Source organism: Esox lucius, chromosome 12, assembly GCF_011004845.1.
Source record: "Esox lucius isolate fEsoLuc1 chromosome 12, fEsoLuc1.pri, whole genome shotgun sequence".
NCBI lineage: Eukaryota > Metazoa > Chordata > Actinopteri > Esociformes > Esocidae > Esox > Esox lucius.
The window spans coordinates 35,661,843-35,680,080 of record NC_047580.1 but is presented as its reverse complement, the minus strand read 5'-3'; the positions used below and the strand labels follow the sequence as shown (position 1 = coordinate 35,680,080).

At 43.3% G+C, this 18,238-nt stretch overlaps 1 protein-coding gene across 2 annotated transcripts; it reads right to left on the bottom strand.

The window, feature by feature from the left end:
- Positions 1 to 121: 121 nt before the first annotated feature.
- On the bottom strand, positions 122 to 16,550 carry arhgef3l (Rho guanine nucleotide exchange factor (GEF) 3, like). Of its 2 annotated transcripts, none has more exons than XM_029124297.2 (14): positions 16,273 to 16,550; positions 15,444 to 15,495; positions 15,287 to 15,343; positions 13,815 to 13,871; positions 13,618 to 13,725; positions 10,160 to 10,318; positions 9,023 to 9,085; positions 8,145 to 8,241; positions 7,750 to 7,826; positions 7,370 to 7,423; positions 6,889 to 7,092; positions 6,607 to 6,777; positions 2,564 to 2,756; positions 122 to 2,062 (listed from the first exon to the last, which is right to left on the bottom strand). In XM_029124297.2, exons 1-14 carry the CDS (start codon positions 16,305 to 16,307, stop codon positions 1,827 to 1,829), a joined length of 1,563 nt encoding a protein of 520 aa, XP_028980130.1. In that variant the 5' UTR covers positions 16,308 to 16,550; the 3' UTR covers positions 122 to 1,826. The 2 variants fall into 2 exon arrangements, with proteins under 2 accessions (XP_028980130.1, XP_034152008.1); XM_034296117.1 differs by having other exon boundaries at positions 16,396 to 16,548.
- Positions 16,551 to 18,238: the final 1,688 nt, after the last annotated feature.

Here is an 18,238-nt window from a genome sequence, read left to right as displayed (position 1 = left end):
TTCACGCTGTAAACTGTACTGACCAATATATAGCTTCTATAGACACACACTGATATTCTATCGCCACATTTTACAGAATTAAAATCCAAATCCAAAGGAAGAAATTGCTTTTTGGTTTTAGGTTTAGATTAGGCTTAGGCCAGATGTTAATAGTGTGGTCCAGATTTTAGAATTAAAAGGGTTTATGAGTTTGGGGCTATAGAAGCAGGTGGCTAACTTAATATACTAATTAATAAACCTCGCTTTCCTGTTTAATAAACTCACCTCTAAATAGTTCCTGTTTAATAATTCCACCTGTAAATACTTCCTGTTTAATAAACTTCTGGTTGAATAAATCCTGTCATGTCAATATACCTTGTATTGGTATACATGTCAATAGAAAAAAGTCCATAATATCAGAGTGAAAAAAAAATCTAAATGTATTATGAAAACAAAACAGAAAGTGTTGCATAAGTGTTCACCCCCTTTAGTAAATATTTGGAAAAATCTTTACCAGTTTGGAAATCTGAACACAGCATTTTTGGCCCATTCTTCTTTGCTAAATTTCTCAAGCTCCGTTAAATTGGATGGGGACCTTTGGTGAACAGCAAATGTCAACTCATGCTACATATTCTCCATTGGACTAAGGTCCAGGTTGTGACTGGGCCACTCTAGGATATTTCCTTTTTTTTTTTAAGCCACACCAGTATGACTTTTACTATATGTTTGGAGTCACTGTCCTTCTAGAGGATGAATCTTCTACCAAATCCTAGGTCTCTTGCAGACTTCACAAGGTTTTCTGGTGCTTTGCTGCATCCATTGTGTCCCTCTATATTCACAAGCTTTCCAGGCCCTGCTGCAGAGAAGCAACCCCATAGAATGATGGTGCCACCACCATACTTCATGGTAGGGTTGGTGTTCTCAAGATGATGTGATATGTTAGGTTTGTGCCAAACACAACGCTTAGTGTGGAGGCCAAAAAGCTCTATCAGACCGTAGAATTTTCTTCCATTTGGTCTCTCCTGGAAAACCTTAGCTGAGATTTGATGGGATTTGTTACATTTTTGCCACTTGTCCAAAATGTCACTTTTGTGAAGCAACCCAGCTGTTGCTGCTGTATGCACAGTGACCCCCAGCCACCAGAAAATCGTTAAGAGTTGCCACCGGCCTTTTGGTGTGCTCCTTGATTAGTACCCTCTTGTCGGATACTTTTTGGGATGGCTTGCTGTAGACAGTTGTGCCATATTCTCTCCATTCACTCTCTCTGGGGGATATTCAATGCCTTGGAAAAGGTCTTACAATCCAACCACTGGATTGTTGCTTTTGAAGAAACCTATTCCAAATTTCCTTTCATTTTCATGCTTTTCTTTGCCTTCATGCTTTAGTTTTTGTTATGAGTTGTACTAATCAACTGTGGGACCTCCCTGAGTCAGGAGTATTTAACCTGAAACCTGTTAAACACATTCATTATACAAAGGTGGAGTCCATTCAACGAATCACGTGACCTCTAAAGACAGATGGGCCCCCCACAGCTTATTCAAGTGTGTTATAACAGCGGGGGTGAATACTTATGCCATCTATTATTTTATTTTACATTTTTGTAATAAATTGAAAACAGTAAGCAGATTAAATCTTTTCACTTTAACATCATCCACTTATTTTGTGTTGATTAATGGCAGAAAACACCTTATTCAATCTATTTAGATTTTTACTCGCAACACATAATACCATGTGGAAAGGTTCAAGGGGGTCACATTATTTTAGGGCCACTGTACCTTAATGGGAACATTGTGCATTGATAATGAATGTGTTGATCAGTCTCTGATAGTCTGCTCTAGTCTGCTCTGTCATTGGCTGCTCTGGTCTGCCATCTCTGTGTCGGAGCTGAGGCTGAGCTCCGCAATGTGGTAGAGGGCGGGATCTGGGGTGGACTGGCCAGCCTGGGTCCCCCGGTCTCGTGACTGGACCATGGCCTGTCGCAGCGATGTGATCCACTGCTGCTTGTTGAAGGAGTCGTTAGCCTGGAGACTGTGGGACTGGGCCTTAGTGCGCCCCCTACTGCTCACTCTGAAACAGTTCCGCACTGACACACACACACACACACACACACACACACACAGAGATAAAGAAACGGTAAGAGAAAGAAAGTGAGACACATAAAATGAGACAGGAGGAAAGAGAGACAGAGGGAGAGAGTGTCAGAGCCATTGAATGATGAAGGTGCAAAGATGATTTCTTGACATCTTAAGCTGTAACCTTCCAGTGCCCTGCCATGGTTCGGTCAGATGGAAGGAGAGGCTTCCAGTCAGGCTTGAGCCCTTGGTGACCATGAAAGTCCTGACCTAATGATTTGTTTTGGTTGTGCACTAGGTCAGAGCACTAGCACCGTGTTGAACCAGTGTTAAAGACCTGACCTGAACATTCACAGGCCCATTGAACTGTCGTTGCGGTGGCTAGTGCTAACCTGATGACACAACATCTGAACTCTTCCATTTCCCAACTCTGACTGTAGGTCACATTCAGTGAACTTCCCTTTCCCAGCCTCACATTCAGTGTAAAACAGATTGAATGAGTCTCTCCACACCTTTATCGTTCCCACTGGTGAAGGCCCCCCTGAAGGCCCCGCCCCCTCCGCCCTCCCCGTCGGGCAGCTCCTCCAAGTAGAGGGTGGCTGTGGGGAGGGGCTGGCGATACACCTGGAAGGCCACTCCCCCTTCTCTGTCCTCCAGCGACCGGGTCAGAACCAGACATAACTCAAACAGGAACACATGGAGCTTCTGGAAAAATGACAATTGAATCAATCATAATGTGGAAGATTTCATACACAACACATATCACAGAGGTACACTGACACTTGATATTGAGAATATATTTCCTTCTGAGGGGTCTTTTTGCTCCTCTTTACATTTTGAACATCCTGATGTATGATTTAGGCAGATTGGCCATGTACTCTCATAATCTCCACCAAGGAAAGCCAGAACAGGACTGGCCACTCCCCAGAGTCTGGCTCTTTTCTAGGTTTCTTCCTCTGTTCCTGCCTCTCTATAAAGTAATACCAAGCCACAGGGCTTCAATAACAGCATTGCTTTCAGTTTTGGGGAAATGAAGGTGTAGACAGGCCCAGCGCCATGGGGGCAAATGGAGACCTGCGTGAAGTTGCCCCCCCCCAACGCAAAACGTCGTCAAACTATGCTCAATCGTTTGTGCTCCGTTTGTGCTGTAAAAAGTTTTGTTTGTGCTGCTTCGTTTTTTAGATATAAAAATAATATTTTTAGGTCAATCTGAGGTCACCAGCCCCCCCACATGCTCCAAATTCACCCAAAAAAGTCTTGTTCGTTTGTGCTCCGTTTGTGCTGGTTTGTGCTGCGAGAATTATAGACGTGCACCAGCCCACTTTTTTTTAACAGTAGGCTAGCTGAAGTAACAAGGTAAGACCTAAAGAATCGGCAAACCAAATCACAATATTCACTTATGGGTTACTGTTATCCTGTGCGTTTTCAACTTTTAACGAACACTGATGCGGATCACAGGATATGTGGATGCAACATAAACTTTTTACTTACTGTATGCTGTGTTTTGTTAATAATATAAAAATTGTCACAAATACAGGCACCATAATTGGTTTGCTGTGTTTATACACGTGTGTAATGTAATATATTGTGAAATATTATTACAAGCTATTTGCTATTTTGTAGCTATTTTCGGTTATATATTATGTATAATTACAATGTAATTTATTCCTGTGAAGTAAAAGCAGAATTTTCTGTATCATTAGACCTACTCCAGTTTTCAATTTCACATGATTCATTAGAAATCATAGTAAAATGTTGATTGTATGCTCAATTATTATTGGTGCTCAGTTAAGAAAGGTTCTTAATTTTGAACAATGTTGATCAACCTTTAATAAACTTATTACGTCCTTGCTAAAAAAAAAAGTTTAATAAAGGCTACATTACTTAACCAAAATCTTTGAATTGTTGTTTATATTAAAATAAAATGCTCATAGGCTATAGGCTACTGACTAACTTCACAGAAAAATACAGAGCTCTCTCATCTCTCATCTTCTTCCGCTTATCCGGGGCCGGGTCGCGGGGGCAGCAGTCTAAGCAGGGATGCCCAGACTTCCCTCTCCCCAGACACTTCCTCTAGCTCTTCCGGGGGGACACCGAGGCGTTCCCAGGCCAGCCGGGAGACATAGTCCCTCCAGCGTGTCCTAGGTCTTCCCCGGGGTCTCCTCCCGGTGGGACGGGACCGGAACCCCTTCCCAGGAAGGCGTTCCAGAGGCATCCGAAAAAGATGCCCAAGCCACCTCAGCTGACCCCTCTCGATGTGGAGGAGCAGCGGCTCTACTCTGAGCTCCTCCCGGGTGACCGAGCTTCTCACCCTATCTCTAAGGGATCGCCCGGCCACCCTGCGGAGAAAGCTCATTTCGGCCACCTGTATCCGGGATCTTGTCCTTTTGGTCATGACCCAAAGCTCATGACCATAGGTGAGAGTAGGAACGTAGATTGATTGGTAAATCAAGAGCTTCGCCTTGCAGAGCTGTCTATAACTATTTTTGATCTTGTGACCATTGATTTATCTATTTTATTCAGTCAGCCTTATTTGTAGCCTATAGGCCTAATAAATATTAACATTAATTAGATTTAATTTCTGATATTTTAAAACCCAACGCAGCACAAACGAAAATTTTAATGGCACAAACCAGCACAAACGAACGAGACTGTTTTGGGTGAATTTGGAGCATGTGGGGGGGCTGAGTGACCTCAGAATGACCAAAAAATATTATTTTAGTATCTAAAACACCGAAACAGCACAAACGAAACTTTTTACAGCACAAACCAGCACAAATGGAGCACACACGATTGCATCTATTTTGGGTGAATTTGGAGCATGTGGGGGGGCTGGTGACGTCATCGTCTATAATTCAATGTCTAATATTTTAAAACCCAATGCAGCACAAATGACAATTTTACAGCACAAATGAAGCACAAACAAACAAGACTATTTTGGGTGAATTTGGAGCATGTGGGGGGGCTGAGTGACCTCAGATTGACCTAAAAATATTATGTTAATATCTAAAAAACCGAAGCAGCACAAACGAAACTTTTTACAGCACAAACGGAGCACAAACGATTGAGCATGGTTTGATGACGTTTTGAGTTGGGGGGGGGGGCAACTTCACGCAGGTCAAATTGAGGCATTGCCCCCCCAGATAGAATCTATGCCCCCAAGTATTATTTTGCGATAAACATTGCAAATAGTGTATGAATTAGATATGCCCCCTCATTTATAAAAAATGCCCCCTCAGTCATTTCATCCTGCAGCCAGGCCTGGGTGTAGATGTAGATAATATAAAACTGAATGATTGAGCCCTCCACTGTATGATTGGGTGGCAAGAACTTAGCCATTATTCAAGAAAGTCAATTCCTGTTTGAATGAAGAAAGAAAAAAAACTACTCTTAATGCTAGCGTAGAACCCCCTATTATCGGCAGAGCAAACAGCAGTTTTGAAATATATTTTCTTGTATCGAGCAATCATTTGATCAAGCTGTCAATGTTTATTGATTATTAGTGACATACAAAATGTTAGCTAGCATATCATTAATTAGCATTTCTGAAATGTCAGTTTACTATAATGTTTTAGTTACATTTCATGCCTTCTGGTGAAGAAAAAAAGTCATTACATCTGATCACTTTGATTTGACATGATGTCTGGTCTGTTGCGCAAGTCGAATTTCATGATTTGGAACTTGTCTAAAACAAATTCCATACACAACGTAAAAAAAATCAACAACATTTTATTTTACAAACATCTCCATATAAAATGGTGGTGGGCTAGCTGAAAGGGTGGATTTATGAGCAAAATGTACCGTTGTTTTCCAGTACATTTACATTTTGAACATTTAGTTCTCCAACTGCCAGAAACGGACAATAATACGGGGTGACTGATAAGGGTTGGATATTAGCTAAGCGTTGTCGCAAACCCAACATGGCCCATCACCCAATGAACACCATCCCTACTCCGAAGCGTGGTGGTGGCAGCATCATGTTATGGGGATACTCATCATTAGGGACTGGGGGGACACTTACAATGTACCAAAAAGTCCTTGAGGAAACCTTGCTGAAAAAATGGGAAAAGCTTTGAGGCATTTCTTAGATTGCTGCCTGCCAATGCTCCCCAAACAAAGAAGTTTCCTAAAGAAGACTAAGTGCCAAATCTAAGTGTTCAAATGACATATTCCAACAGTTTCTGCTTAGGCAAATATTGTGGTGTGTGAAGAACAAATAATTTTTTGTTCAAAGGGGGTGTAGATTGTGTATAAACACTACAGCTCCGACAAAATTATGAGACCACTGCACCTTTTTCTTTCATTTCCAAAAAAGTTGAAAAGGAAAGTTTTGAGTGAGGAACACAAGCGTTCAATTTGCAGTGGTCTCTTAATAATAACCCTTCTGTTCCTTACTCAAAACCTTCCTTTTCTCCATTTTTGGAAAGGAAAGAAATAGGTGCAGTGGTCTCTTAATTTTTTCCAGAGCTGCATATAGAGAGGTGTATGGGTATATGTTCAGAGGGGGTGTAGACTGGTATATGAGTATATGTATGTACAAATCTATAGACCGTACCTGGCCCTTATTGTTCTTCAGCTCCCCATGGATGTAGAGGAATCGAGAATGCTTGATCTCAGGGAGGCGTTGTCCATCCTCCAGGTAGGTTAAACCCCGCTTATAGAACTCACACTCCGCCTCCCCGGTCTTCCTGTCCACCTCGGACACAACGGACTGGATCAAGTCCAGCTGAGCGGGGGTGTATGATGTAAAACTACATATGAATGACGGATTGCTCTGACCGAGGAAACAACAGGAATTAACTTGATGTTTATAATGTTAAGGTTTGTGTCTACTCACGGCGTCAGGCAGTGTGTCTTCGTCGGGGTGTTCCGGAGGGGTGCTCTTTAGTATCTCCCGAACCAACAGTGGGTATTTGACCAATCGGCTGCGAGGGAGGTCAAGAAAGTTCCAGAGGTCCAACTTCCTGCTGAAAGACGACTCCTGACAAAGACGCAGGAAGTGTTCCACTCGCTTCTGCTGCTTCTTCTGGTCCAAAAGTGCCTTCATTGATACAATCAATAAACTGAATATTAAATTCAATAATTGAATATTAAATTCAGTACTTAATGCTGCTTATTCTGGATAAACAGGATATATTAATCAAATGTATTAACTATCAATGAACACATTACCAGTTCAATCAGTCAATCAATCAGCCAATCTGTAAATATACTGATTGCTCAATCAAAGAAAAGCAAATCTAGCCTTAAAGAAGGCAACAGTGTCAGAAAGAAACACTCCCTGGGAGGATAGAAACCTTACGAGGAACCAGACTCACCTTAGCCTCCACCTGGTTACAGCAGTACTGCACATACGGCTCCAAAGAAGGGAACTATAGCCAGAGAGAGAGAGAGACAGAGAGGGAAAGAGAGAAAGACAGAGAGTGAAAGACAGAGGGGAGACAGGGGGGAGACAGGGTTAGAAAGAGAGAGAAGAACAAGAGAGAGAGGGAAAGGGAGAGAAAATGATACACTGCTGCATGTTTTTAACTCATTTGTCTTTCAACCAATAAGATTAACTCAAAAAATGGAGTGGAATTATCTGATGTGATTGGCCAAAAGAAAAATGATTGGAAAAGCATTCTGGTCTGCCTTCGTAAACTGAGTCAAAGTGTATCTGTCTTTGGATGCCCATCGTAGTGTTGTGTTTCTGTCTCACCCAGTTCAACAGTGTCTGACCCACAGCCCCGACTGTCTTCTCCGATCCCCTCAGACGTTCCAGCCGAGACAACAGGTCTACAACCAGGACAGAGAAAACACAGACTCATCAACAGTCTCTCAGGCCAGGCGGCTACTTTTGCATTCTTTGAATGACTAGAGTAAAGACGTAATATGAAAATCCACACACAGAGAGAGGTAATCGTAAAATTAAACACGCAGAGGAAAGTGACGTCACTGCTAGCGCTTGATTTTGCATGGGTGCACATACGCCCAATATTTTGGCCTGGTCAACCCAAACTCGTGATTTGTTGTCTGGTGAGAAAGCTCACCAGAATAGGTTTTCACTAGGTTTGTGTGAGAAAAAGCTATGTTTTGAGTTTAGGTGTGTGTTACCTTGGTGGAGGGGTATGAGAGAGTCCAGAGTACCAAAAATATGACCAAGTTCACTCTCTGTCATGATATCCAGCTTTAACATCGGCTCATAGTACACCTGAAACAGCACAGACACACAAATCAACTACTGAAACAGCACAGACACACAAATCAGCTCCTGAAATAGCACAGAAACACAAATCAGCTACTGAAACCGCTCAGACAAACATATCAGCTACTGAAATAGCACAGACACACAAATCAGCTACTGAAACCGCTAAGACAAACATATCAGCTACTGAAATAGCACAGACAAACATATCAGCTACTGAAATAGCACAGACACACAAATCAGCTACTGAAATAGCACAGACACACAAATCAGCTACTGAAATAGCACAGACACACAAATCAGCTACTGAAACCGCTCAGACACACAAATCAACTACTGAAACCGCTCAGACACACAAATCAACTACTGAAATAGCACAGACACACACATCAACTACTGAAACCGCTCAGACACACAAATCAACTACTGAAATAGCGCAGACACACAAATCAGCTACTGAAATAGCACAGACACACAAATCAGCCACTGAAATAGCACAGACACACAAATCAGCTACTGAAATAGCACAAACACACAAATCAGCTACTGAAACCACTCGGACAAACATATCAACTACTGAAACAGCACAGACACACAAATCAGCTACTGAAATAGCACAGACACACATTAACTATTGAAACTGCTCAGACAAACATATCAACGACTGAAACAGCACAGACACACATATGACCTTCTGACAGACACAAACCTACACTGTGGGAGGCAACTTAGTGCTATGAAAGAACATCTTAGATGGCTGCGCCACCTGGGAGAACCAAACACATACCTTCTTAACTAGGCTGAGGTCTTCAATCAGCTGTGACTCTCCCTGGGTCAACTCATAGATGACCTGGTCAAGAGGCAGAGAAAGGAGGAGGACGTGGGAGGGAGAGGAGGAGGAGGAAGTGGGAGAGAGGAGGAGGAAGTGGGAGAGAGAGGAGGAGGAAATGGGAGGGAGAGAGGGAGGGAAGGAGGAAGTGGGAGGGAGAAAGCAAGAGAGAGGGGAGGAGGACGTGGGAGGGAGAGAAGCAAGAGAGAGAGAGGAGGAAGTGGGAGGGAGAGAGGGAGGGTGAGGAGGAAGTGGGAGGGAGAGGGGGGGGGGAAGTGGGAGGGAGAGAGGGAGGGTGAGGAGGAAGTGGGGGGGGAAGTGGGAGGGAGAGAGGGAGGGGGAGGAGGAAGTGGGAGGGAGAGAGGGAGTGGGAGGAGGAAGTGGGAGGGAGAGGGAAAGAGAAAGATGAGTGAGGTTGAGCTCCTTCAATGAGCACTGCCCCCTGGAGGACAGAAGACACCTTTCCGTTCCTAAATAAAAGACAATAACTACAGTTCACACATCTTCCCTACTGCAACAAAACACACACACTCACTCACACACACACACACACACACACACACACACACACATACGCACATACACACAAAAACACACACTAACACACACACACACACACACAAACACACACACACACACACACACACTCACTCACACACACACACACACACACACTAACACACACACACACACACACACACTCACTCACACACTCACACACTCACACACTCACACACTCACTCAAACAGGCTGACTGAGGCATTACAGCTTATCAGGTACAATCTCTGAAACAAGAAGTTGTGCCAGTTCACTTCCTCTTTCATCACACTTGACAGAGGCCTTAAACAGGAAATGAAAGAATTGCCCTGCCCAGGGACCCTAGAGTACAGGCTTTACTAGCCACTAAACACACCACAGCTTCATCTGTTAAACCGGGGCTGGAACCAAAGCCTGCAAGCCCTGATGTTTAGCTGCAATCTCCCACTAGCAGAAGAGGCCCCTGACCTGATAAAACCTCACAAATACAACCACATTCAAAGTCACGGTTAACTAAACCAGCTTACAACCCCTGACCTTTAACCCCTGACCTCTAACCTCTTGTCGTTTGATCTCCTTGGCTGTAAGGTCATGGCTCTCCACCGTGTCGCTCCAGCATTGGCTGCTCCGTCGCCGTGGGAATGACGAAGCTTTCTGCCGTGAGCGAATAGGAGCTGGGGGTAAAGGTCGTGCCTCTGTCCGGAAACTAATGGAACGCTGAGGGGTGAGAGAGATATAAACATTACATATACACACACAGATTAAACACAGATTAAATACACACACACTCATTAAAGCTGCACTACATAGGATGTTCTTGGTAAAAAACAAAAAATGTGTCCCCTATATTTGGGTAAGCTAATGAGGCCCCCTAAGTGTTAGAAAATAGTTTAGAAACACTGAGAGTTCAGTGCCAGTGAAATGTCAATATATAATCTTTCGAGAGTGCCGCTACTTTCTAGCCAATTCTATTCCAGAGATTTCAGCCAATCGCCGGCTTTGCAGCCAATCGCATTCTGTGAGGCGGGCTTTGCAGCTAATCGCCTTCTGCGAGGGGGCCCTTCCTCCTTGGCTTATTTTGTAAACATGCATTTTACCTGGAGGACATATATAGCATCAGTATCAATCAGGTGTATTTATAAAGCCTTATTTACATCAGCAGTTGTCACAAAGTGCTTTTACAAAACACCCAGTCTGAAAACCCCAAGGAGCAAACAACAGCATGACCAGATGTTCGCCATAGGGAGCAAAGAAACGATAATGGCAGCTAGAGACCAGGACGACAAACTGCCAAATTCCTCCCTTGTCTACTACAGCACACACTACGACAACTGCAAAGAAGCAAAAGAAGACTTAGACTAGCTCTCTGTAGCTAGCTACCAGGAACCCTAAGCTAACTTTAGCAAGGCTAAGAATAATGTCGAACTTCATTCTCCATTTGGCATTGGTGCAAGACCCACTTTCTGACTGGTGAGTAATTGCAAAAAAATCCTTCCTAGTGCAGCTCGAAATTTATTTTAATAATAATGTTTTAAATTCATCTTAATGTGCAGTGGTTATTCAGTAGTAATTGAAGTCGATGCTTTTGAGTGACTTTTGAGGACAAGTTTAATTTAAATACCAGACATTAGGTTTTCAGTAAATTTGTTGAAGTCTTGGTCAGTTTCGAGATGTGTTTAGTTTAAAGTAAATATAGTACACATTCAGGAAATGTGTGAAAAACTGTCAACAAAATCCAGATACAGTTTAGTGCCTTAATCTTAAAAGAACTAGATGGAAAACTACACCAGCCAGCAGTAGTAAGAACAGCTCTGTCAATGACAATCAATGTTGAATGACTGTCTACAAATGGTGCTTTTCCAATGCATGGTACCATCTCGACTCGGCTTTCCTCGGCTCGCCTCGGTTGGTTTTCCACTGCAGATAGTACCCTGTACACTGGAAAACTGCCGTAGCGCCTCCTCCAACACCACACACACGGGAACATTAATGGGGATGTCGTACATCTGATACCGGCGAAAAGCCAGCATTTGCTGGTCAATGTAAAAACCCTGCATTGAACAGGAAAATCTATTGAATGAACTCCAATTTTCTTCGAAATTGACAAGCTTTGAACGTAAAGTGGCAAATCAAAAGTAAACTAAATCTGGATAACGTGGTCGGCTATAATACCACGCAGACTGACTCAAGAGTGGCCTACTGTACACAATGCAGCATTTATACTGGTAGTAGTGAGGAAGCACGCGTGAGCAGTAACTTTGGTCTTAATACATTGCAAAAATTGTTAGAAAGATTGGTAGGCTGCTTCTGTTTGGCTTGACATTACTACTTTGACCAGTGCAATGTATGCCAGATAGCCAATAGAAAAACCCTGGAGGAAAAATACGAGGTCCTTTGGTAGGCTACAAAAACAACGCGTATTTGTGGGTCTCTCACAGGGGATTTCAACGCCAGTACATAGGTCCAAGCCAAGAGGAGTTTGGGGAAATACAATGGCTCAAATTATGAGTCCTATGCAGTGGCACTGAAATTAACCATTATCAATGCAAGGAATCCTGGGACTGACGCGCTGTTCTCGTATCTGACAATGGACCGCCAAAAAGCAGAACTGCTTGTTTTGCTTTGATGTACGCTTGGAGTCACTCTTGTCCAATCAGAAGTATTGTGTGTTTCCATGTCACTTTTGGTATCACTTCAGCTCGCTTGGAACCTCAACGAAGCAGGTAATAAAAAAAGTATCTGGTACCAGGTATTATCCCGACTTTTGGCCAGTGTAAAGCAAAAAAGGCGAGCCGAGTCGAGGCGATACCATGCAGTGGAAAAGCGCCAAACCTAAGTGATAAAAGGAAGAACATTGAAAACCTTAGCTCCCAAAAGGCCATGCTTGGGGGACATTTATTTGTGCGTGTTTGTTGGGGTTTAATTTAGATTGTCCGGAGCTCTGGTTTCCGGACATTATATATTTACTGGACATTCAAAAATGCAATGAGTCACTCTGTACAGAGTAGCTAGTATCCTATAGCTCATTTGGTTCAGCAAGGAATCACCAGGTTGTGGGTTAGATACTGGGGCATCTGCAGGAGGATAAGACATGCTCTCACCACTGTATCTCACTATAAATAAGAGTGCCTGTTGAAATGAAGGAAATTTAGTTGGGACCTAATGTGCCTATCTAAGTGCAACTAGACAGTAACACAGGAGACATTTCCACAAGTCACCAACCAAGAAGTATCAAGAACCACATGTTTTATTTACTACTTTATTGTTAACCACAATTTTAACCAATTTCGTGTTGCCCAATTTCTCACCCGGTCCTTCTGCAATAACCCCACTATAGGTTCAGGAGATTCTATGAATAAATTCTGTGAGGAACTAATCGCCAAGCCATTCTGCATCTCGTATCGCCAAGCCATTCTGGATCTCATCATGCTGCTCACTCAACCAGGATATTTTTTTATTAGTACAAATGTACTGGAGATCACATTCCCTGACTAACGAGTGTGAACGAGTGCCTGACAAACCACAGGGATCCCCTGGTATGACCACATGGACCGCTGCACCAGGTATGGTCATGCTGTACCAGGTATGATCATGCTGACTCAAAGGTATGGAGTTGTTGCCATTATGAATGTTTATGACTGAAATTGAACCCTTGATGTCTTAATGATGATTTAAGACTGAAATGGAACCGCTGATGAGTAAATTATGATTTATGACTGAAATAGAACCGCTGATGAGTAAATGATGATTTATGACTGAAATAGAACTGCTGATGAGTAAATGATGATTTATGACTGAAATAGAACTGCTGATGAGTAAATGATGATTTATGACTGAAATAGAACCGCTGATGAGTAAATGATGATTTATGACTGAAATAGAACTGCTGATGAGTAAATGATGATTTATGACTGAAATAGAACTGCTGATGAGTAAATGATGATTTATGACTGAAATAGAACTGCTGATGAGTAAATGATGATGTGTGTGAGTGTGTGTGTGAGACAGTGTGTTACCGTGATGCTCTGTCCCAGGCGTTTCAGAGCAGGCGTTTTGATTGGATGCATCATGCCTGTACCTCCTCCACCCTTTACGACTGGCTTAACCCTTTTAGTGCTGGGCTCCTGAAGAGACATGGAAGGATCACATCAATTTGAAGAGACACACACATGCATATACGCACACGCACAGAAATACACACACACACACACACCTCAGAGTCCTTCATCAGGTCGGACGTGATATCGTCATCCTCATCTTCATCCTCATTCTACAAGAAAAAAACATTAACAGATTTAAGTCAGCCAATCAATATCAATAATATTACAGAGAGCGAGAGAGAAGAAGAGAGACAGAGGTATTGTGTTGCTGGCTCAGCATATCTACTTCCTGTTTCCTGTGTCTCTAGAAGAGGAACTGAAACAGAGTAGTGGAGTAAAATCTAAAATGGCGGTCACCGCACTATATCTAGTTACCTCATCTATTAATACCAAATAACTTCACCACAATGGGCAAAAACAGTAGGGCACACAACTTAGCCCCCCATGAACATTACTATTAAAATAAAGTAGCTGAAGTACAGCCATGAGTCCAAAACCAGCACATAGCACCTCCTGCCTCGCATGGTACCTCCTGCCTTGCCTGGCACCTCCCGCCTCGCTCAGATGGCCATTCATGGTCATGAGACACTGACAGGATGACTTCCAGGTTGTCAGTAGACATCAACTCTGAGACTCACTCTGGATTTGAATGATGCAATTCATGTGCCACTTTCAAATAATAAAATAAGCAGGATGTTACTTGTTACATTTCCCGCATGCATTTTAGGTGCTCTCTTCCAGAGCAACTTACAGGAGCAATTAGGGTTTCGCTGTCATGCTCAGGGACAGCAGCTTGCTAGCTCAGGGATTTGAACTAGTAACCTTGTGATTACTGTTAAGATGCTGTTAGGTAAGCTGTGGCCCCACAAATTCTAATGAACAAATCCCTCTTGTTGTCTTAGAAGAAATAAGCCTCAGTAACAGTTAAACATAGAATTAGCATCTTCTACCTGTTTCAAAACCAGACATCAAATGCATGTGTCATAATTAGTTTTGGGGCTCTGTTGACAAACAGACCCCACAGTGAGACAAAATTAAATAATAAGAATACAAAGAGAACCAAAATAGCAAGTTGGAATGCTGCCTTTCTCTGAACAGAGAGCGTATAGAGTGGCAGACCGGGACTGAATTAAGAAAACCGCCATGAACAGACTCAGTGATTATGGTCTTGACTATGTACAGACTCAGTGATCATGGTCTTGACTATGTACAGACTCAGTGATCATGGTCTTGACTATGTACAGACTCAGTGATCATGGTCATACATTTTGGTCTTTGCCAAATGCATGACCACATAAGAGACAGGTTGAAAGGTCACAGTTGCGAAACTGCAGAGACCAGCAGAGAGATTATCAGAGAAATCTGTCATGTAAAATATTCTCAGTAAATATCCTGTCTCTGTGTCTACAGATGAATCGTCCTCTGCTGAGCTTTGTCTCAGTTCTGTGGTTACAGAGGTGGTGTTGTTTCCGCTAAAACACACAGAGTGAGAAAGGAAAGAGATTGGACAAGAAAGACAGACAGCTAAAACGAAAAAGTGCAGAAATGTGAATTATAACGGTGTGGCCAATTAAGCATCGCTCACCTGGTCCTCAAGGATCCTGACCACTACCTTAGATTCAGGGTCCTGCTTTCTCTTCTTCTACACACACACAGACACACACACACAAGACATTAACTTAAAACCGTTGTAATATGTGAAAGATAAGCAGCAGACACTGATAGATGACAGACAGACGTACCCCTGTATGGTCTGAGGGACTGGTGGAGAGGGCATCCCTCTGAACATCAGACCTGGAAAACATGGCCGTTAGAGCAGAGATTCAGCAGAGATACCGGAGCTTTAATATGCTCCTCAGAGCAACTAACATCTCTCCATCCTCTACTCAGGGCTCCGTCCCAATACTACTAACATCTCTCCATCCTCTACTCAGGGCTCCGTCCCAATACTACTAACATCTCTCCATCCTCTACTAAGGGCTCCGTCCCAATACTACTAACATCTCTCCATCCTCTACTAAGGGCTCCGTCCCAATACTACTAACATCTCTCCATCCTCTACTCAGGGCTCCGTCCCAATACTACTAACATCTCTCCATCCTCTACTCAGGGCTCCGTCCCAATACTACTAACATCTCTCCATCCTCTACTCAGGGCTCTGTCCCAATACTACTAACATCTCTCCATCCTCTACTCAGGGCTCCGTCCCAATACTACTAACATCTCTCCATCCTCTACTCAGGGCTCTGTCCCAATACTACTAACATCTCTCCAAGGGCTCTGTTCCAGTACAACCAGCACTCACCTATCCTCTAGGCCTGGTCCCAAAACTAGTAACAGGCAAATAATGTAAAAAATAAATACATCCAGACCATTTCCATAACATCTGTAAAATCAAGTACAATAGGAAGTACAGAACTTTTTGTAGTCCTTTGACATGCCCTGTTTTGACCAAAGCCAACTGACCAGGCACTCTAATCCACCCAGGCCTTCTAAAAAATTAAATAATTGCAAAGTTTTAAAAACAAAGAGAATGACATTACAACAGGAAGGGAGAAAGAGACAACCTACCAGGAAGTCCATGCATATCCTTCATCTCTCTCCATCCTCCCTGGTTTTCTCTCATAAAAGCATCATCTCAGACACTATGAACGTCGTCCAGTACACTCTCAAAAACAAGTTTTATTAACAAACCGTAGCTTTGATTCTCTCCTCCATTAAGCCCCGGCACCTGTCGCTCTTCTCAGTGGCAAAGACAGAGACAGCAAAACCCTCCCTGCCCCCGCTCTCTCTCTTCCTCTTGGCCTCGTACCTAAACCACATCCTCTACCAGAAGATCTTCGTGTATCTGCAGTGTTGTGTGTTTCCAACTATGAGGACACAAAACAAAAAATTGTGTCAGTTGTGACTCACAATGTACAGTGGGGATGAGTGGTCAGTGAGATCACCAGAGGTTATGCTAGAATCAGGAAACACTGTTGGCAGACTTGCGACAGCCAGTTAGCGTGGATCATTACTAATATCGAACAGATATAGACCTACAGATATAGACAGGATGAACAGACCAACGTGTTGACAGGATGAACAGACCAACTTTTTGAAAGTGCAGCGTGGTCCTCCTAGCAAGGGTAACGTTCAATTGAAATGAAATGGTAGCAAACAGGATGTTTTTGACTTGTTTTATTTTCTTTGTCAGGTGCAACGGTGTAAATATACAGAACATAACCCAGGGTAATGTTCATTCTGCTAAACACAGTGGGGACAGAACATAACCCAGGGTAGTGTTCATTCTGCTAAACATAGTGGTGACAGAATATAACCCAAGGTAGTGTTAATTCTGCTAAACACAGTGAGGACAGAACATAACCCAGGGTAATGTTCATTCTGCTAAACACAGTGGGGACACAGAATATAATCCAGGGTAGTGTTCATTCTGCTAAACATAGTGGTGACAGAACATAACCCAGGGTAATGTTCATTCTGCTAAACATAGATCATGGGTTCTGACCCAGGGATGTGTTCAGTAGATGTTTGATTCATCTGGGATTCCTTTTTCCAGTATAAGTTGACCACATCCTCTCCCCTCTGACTTTTAAGGATCCATGTGTATCTTACCAGTGAAATCTGGCATACTACATTCAACTGAGGTTTTGTTTTGTCAGAGAAAATCATGCACATTTATTTATAAACAATATTCTGATGATTGTTTCATAAACACAATACACTGCTCCAAAAAGCAATTGTGAATCAATGTCCCCTGTTTTGGTGCAAATTAAAGTGACAACAGGAGCACTGGAGAGGCAACAGCAAGACAACCCCCAAAAAGGGAATGGTTTTGCAGGTGGTGGCCACAGACAATTGCTATCTCCTTATCCTTCCTGACTGATTCTTCTCTAATATTGCTAGTGTCCTTGTAATTACTGGTAGCATGAGGTGGTACCTTCAGCCCATTCAGGTTGCACAGGTAATCCAGCTCCTCCAGGATGGCACATCCATACGTGCCATCACAAGATTTGCTGTGTCTCACAGTGCAGTCTCGAGAGCATGGAGGTGATACCAGGAGACGGCCTTTACATGAGGAGAGCTGGACTGGGCCGTAGAAGGGCAGCAACCCAGCAGCAAGACCAGTATCTGCTCCTTTGTGCGAGCAGGAACAGGAGGAGCACTGTTTCAGAAACAGACTCCATGAGGATGGCATGAAGGCCCAGACTTCCTCTAATGGGACCTGTGCTCACAGCCCAGCACCGTGCAGCTTGATTGGCAGAGAACACCAGAATAGGCAGGTCTGCCACTGTTGCCCTGTTCTCTTCACAGATGAGAGCAGGTTCACACTGAGCATATGTGACAGACATGAAAGAGTCTGGGGACACAGTGGTGAACGTTATGCAACATCATCCAGCATGACCGGTTTGGCGGTGGGTCAGTGATGGTCTGGGGAGGCATGTTCTTGGAGAGTCGCACAGACCTCCACGTCCTAGCCAACAGTACCCTGACTGCTGTTTGGTACCGGGATGAAGTCCTTGAAGCCATCGTCAGA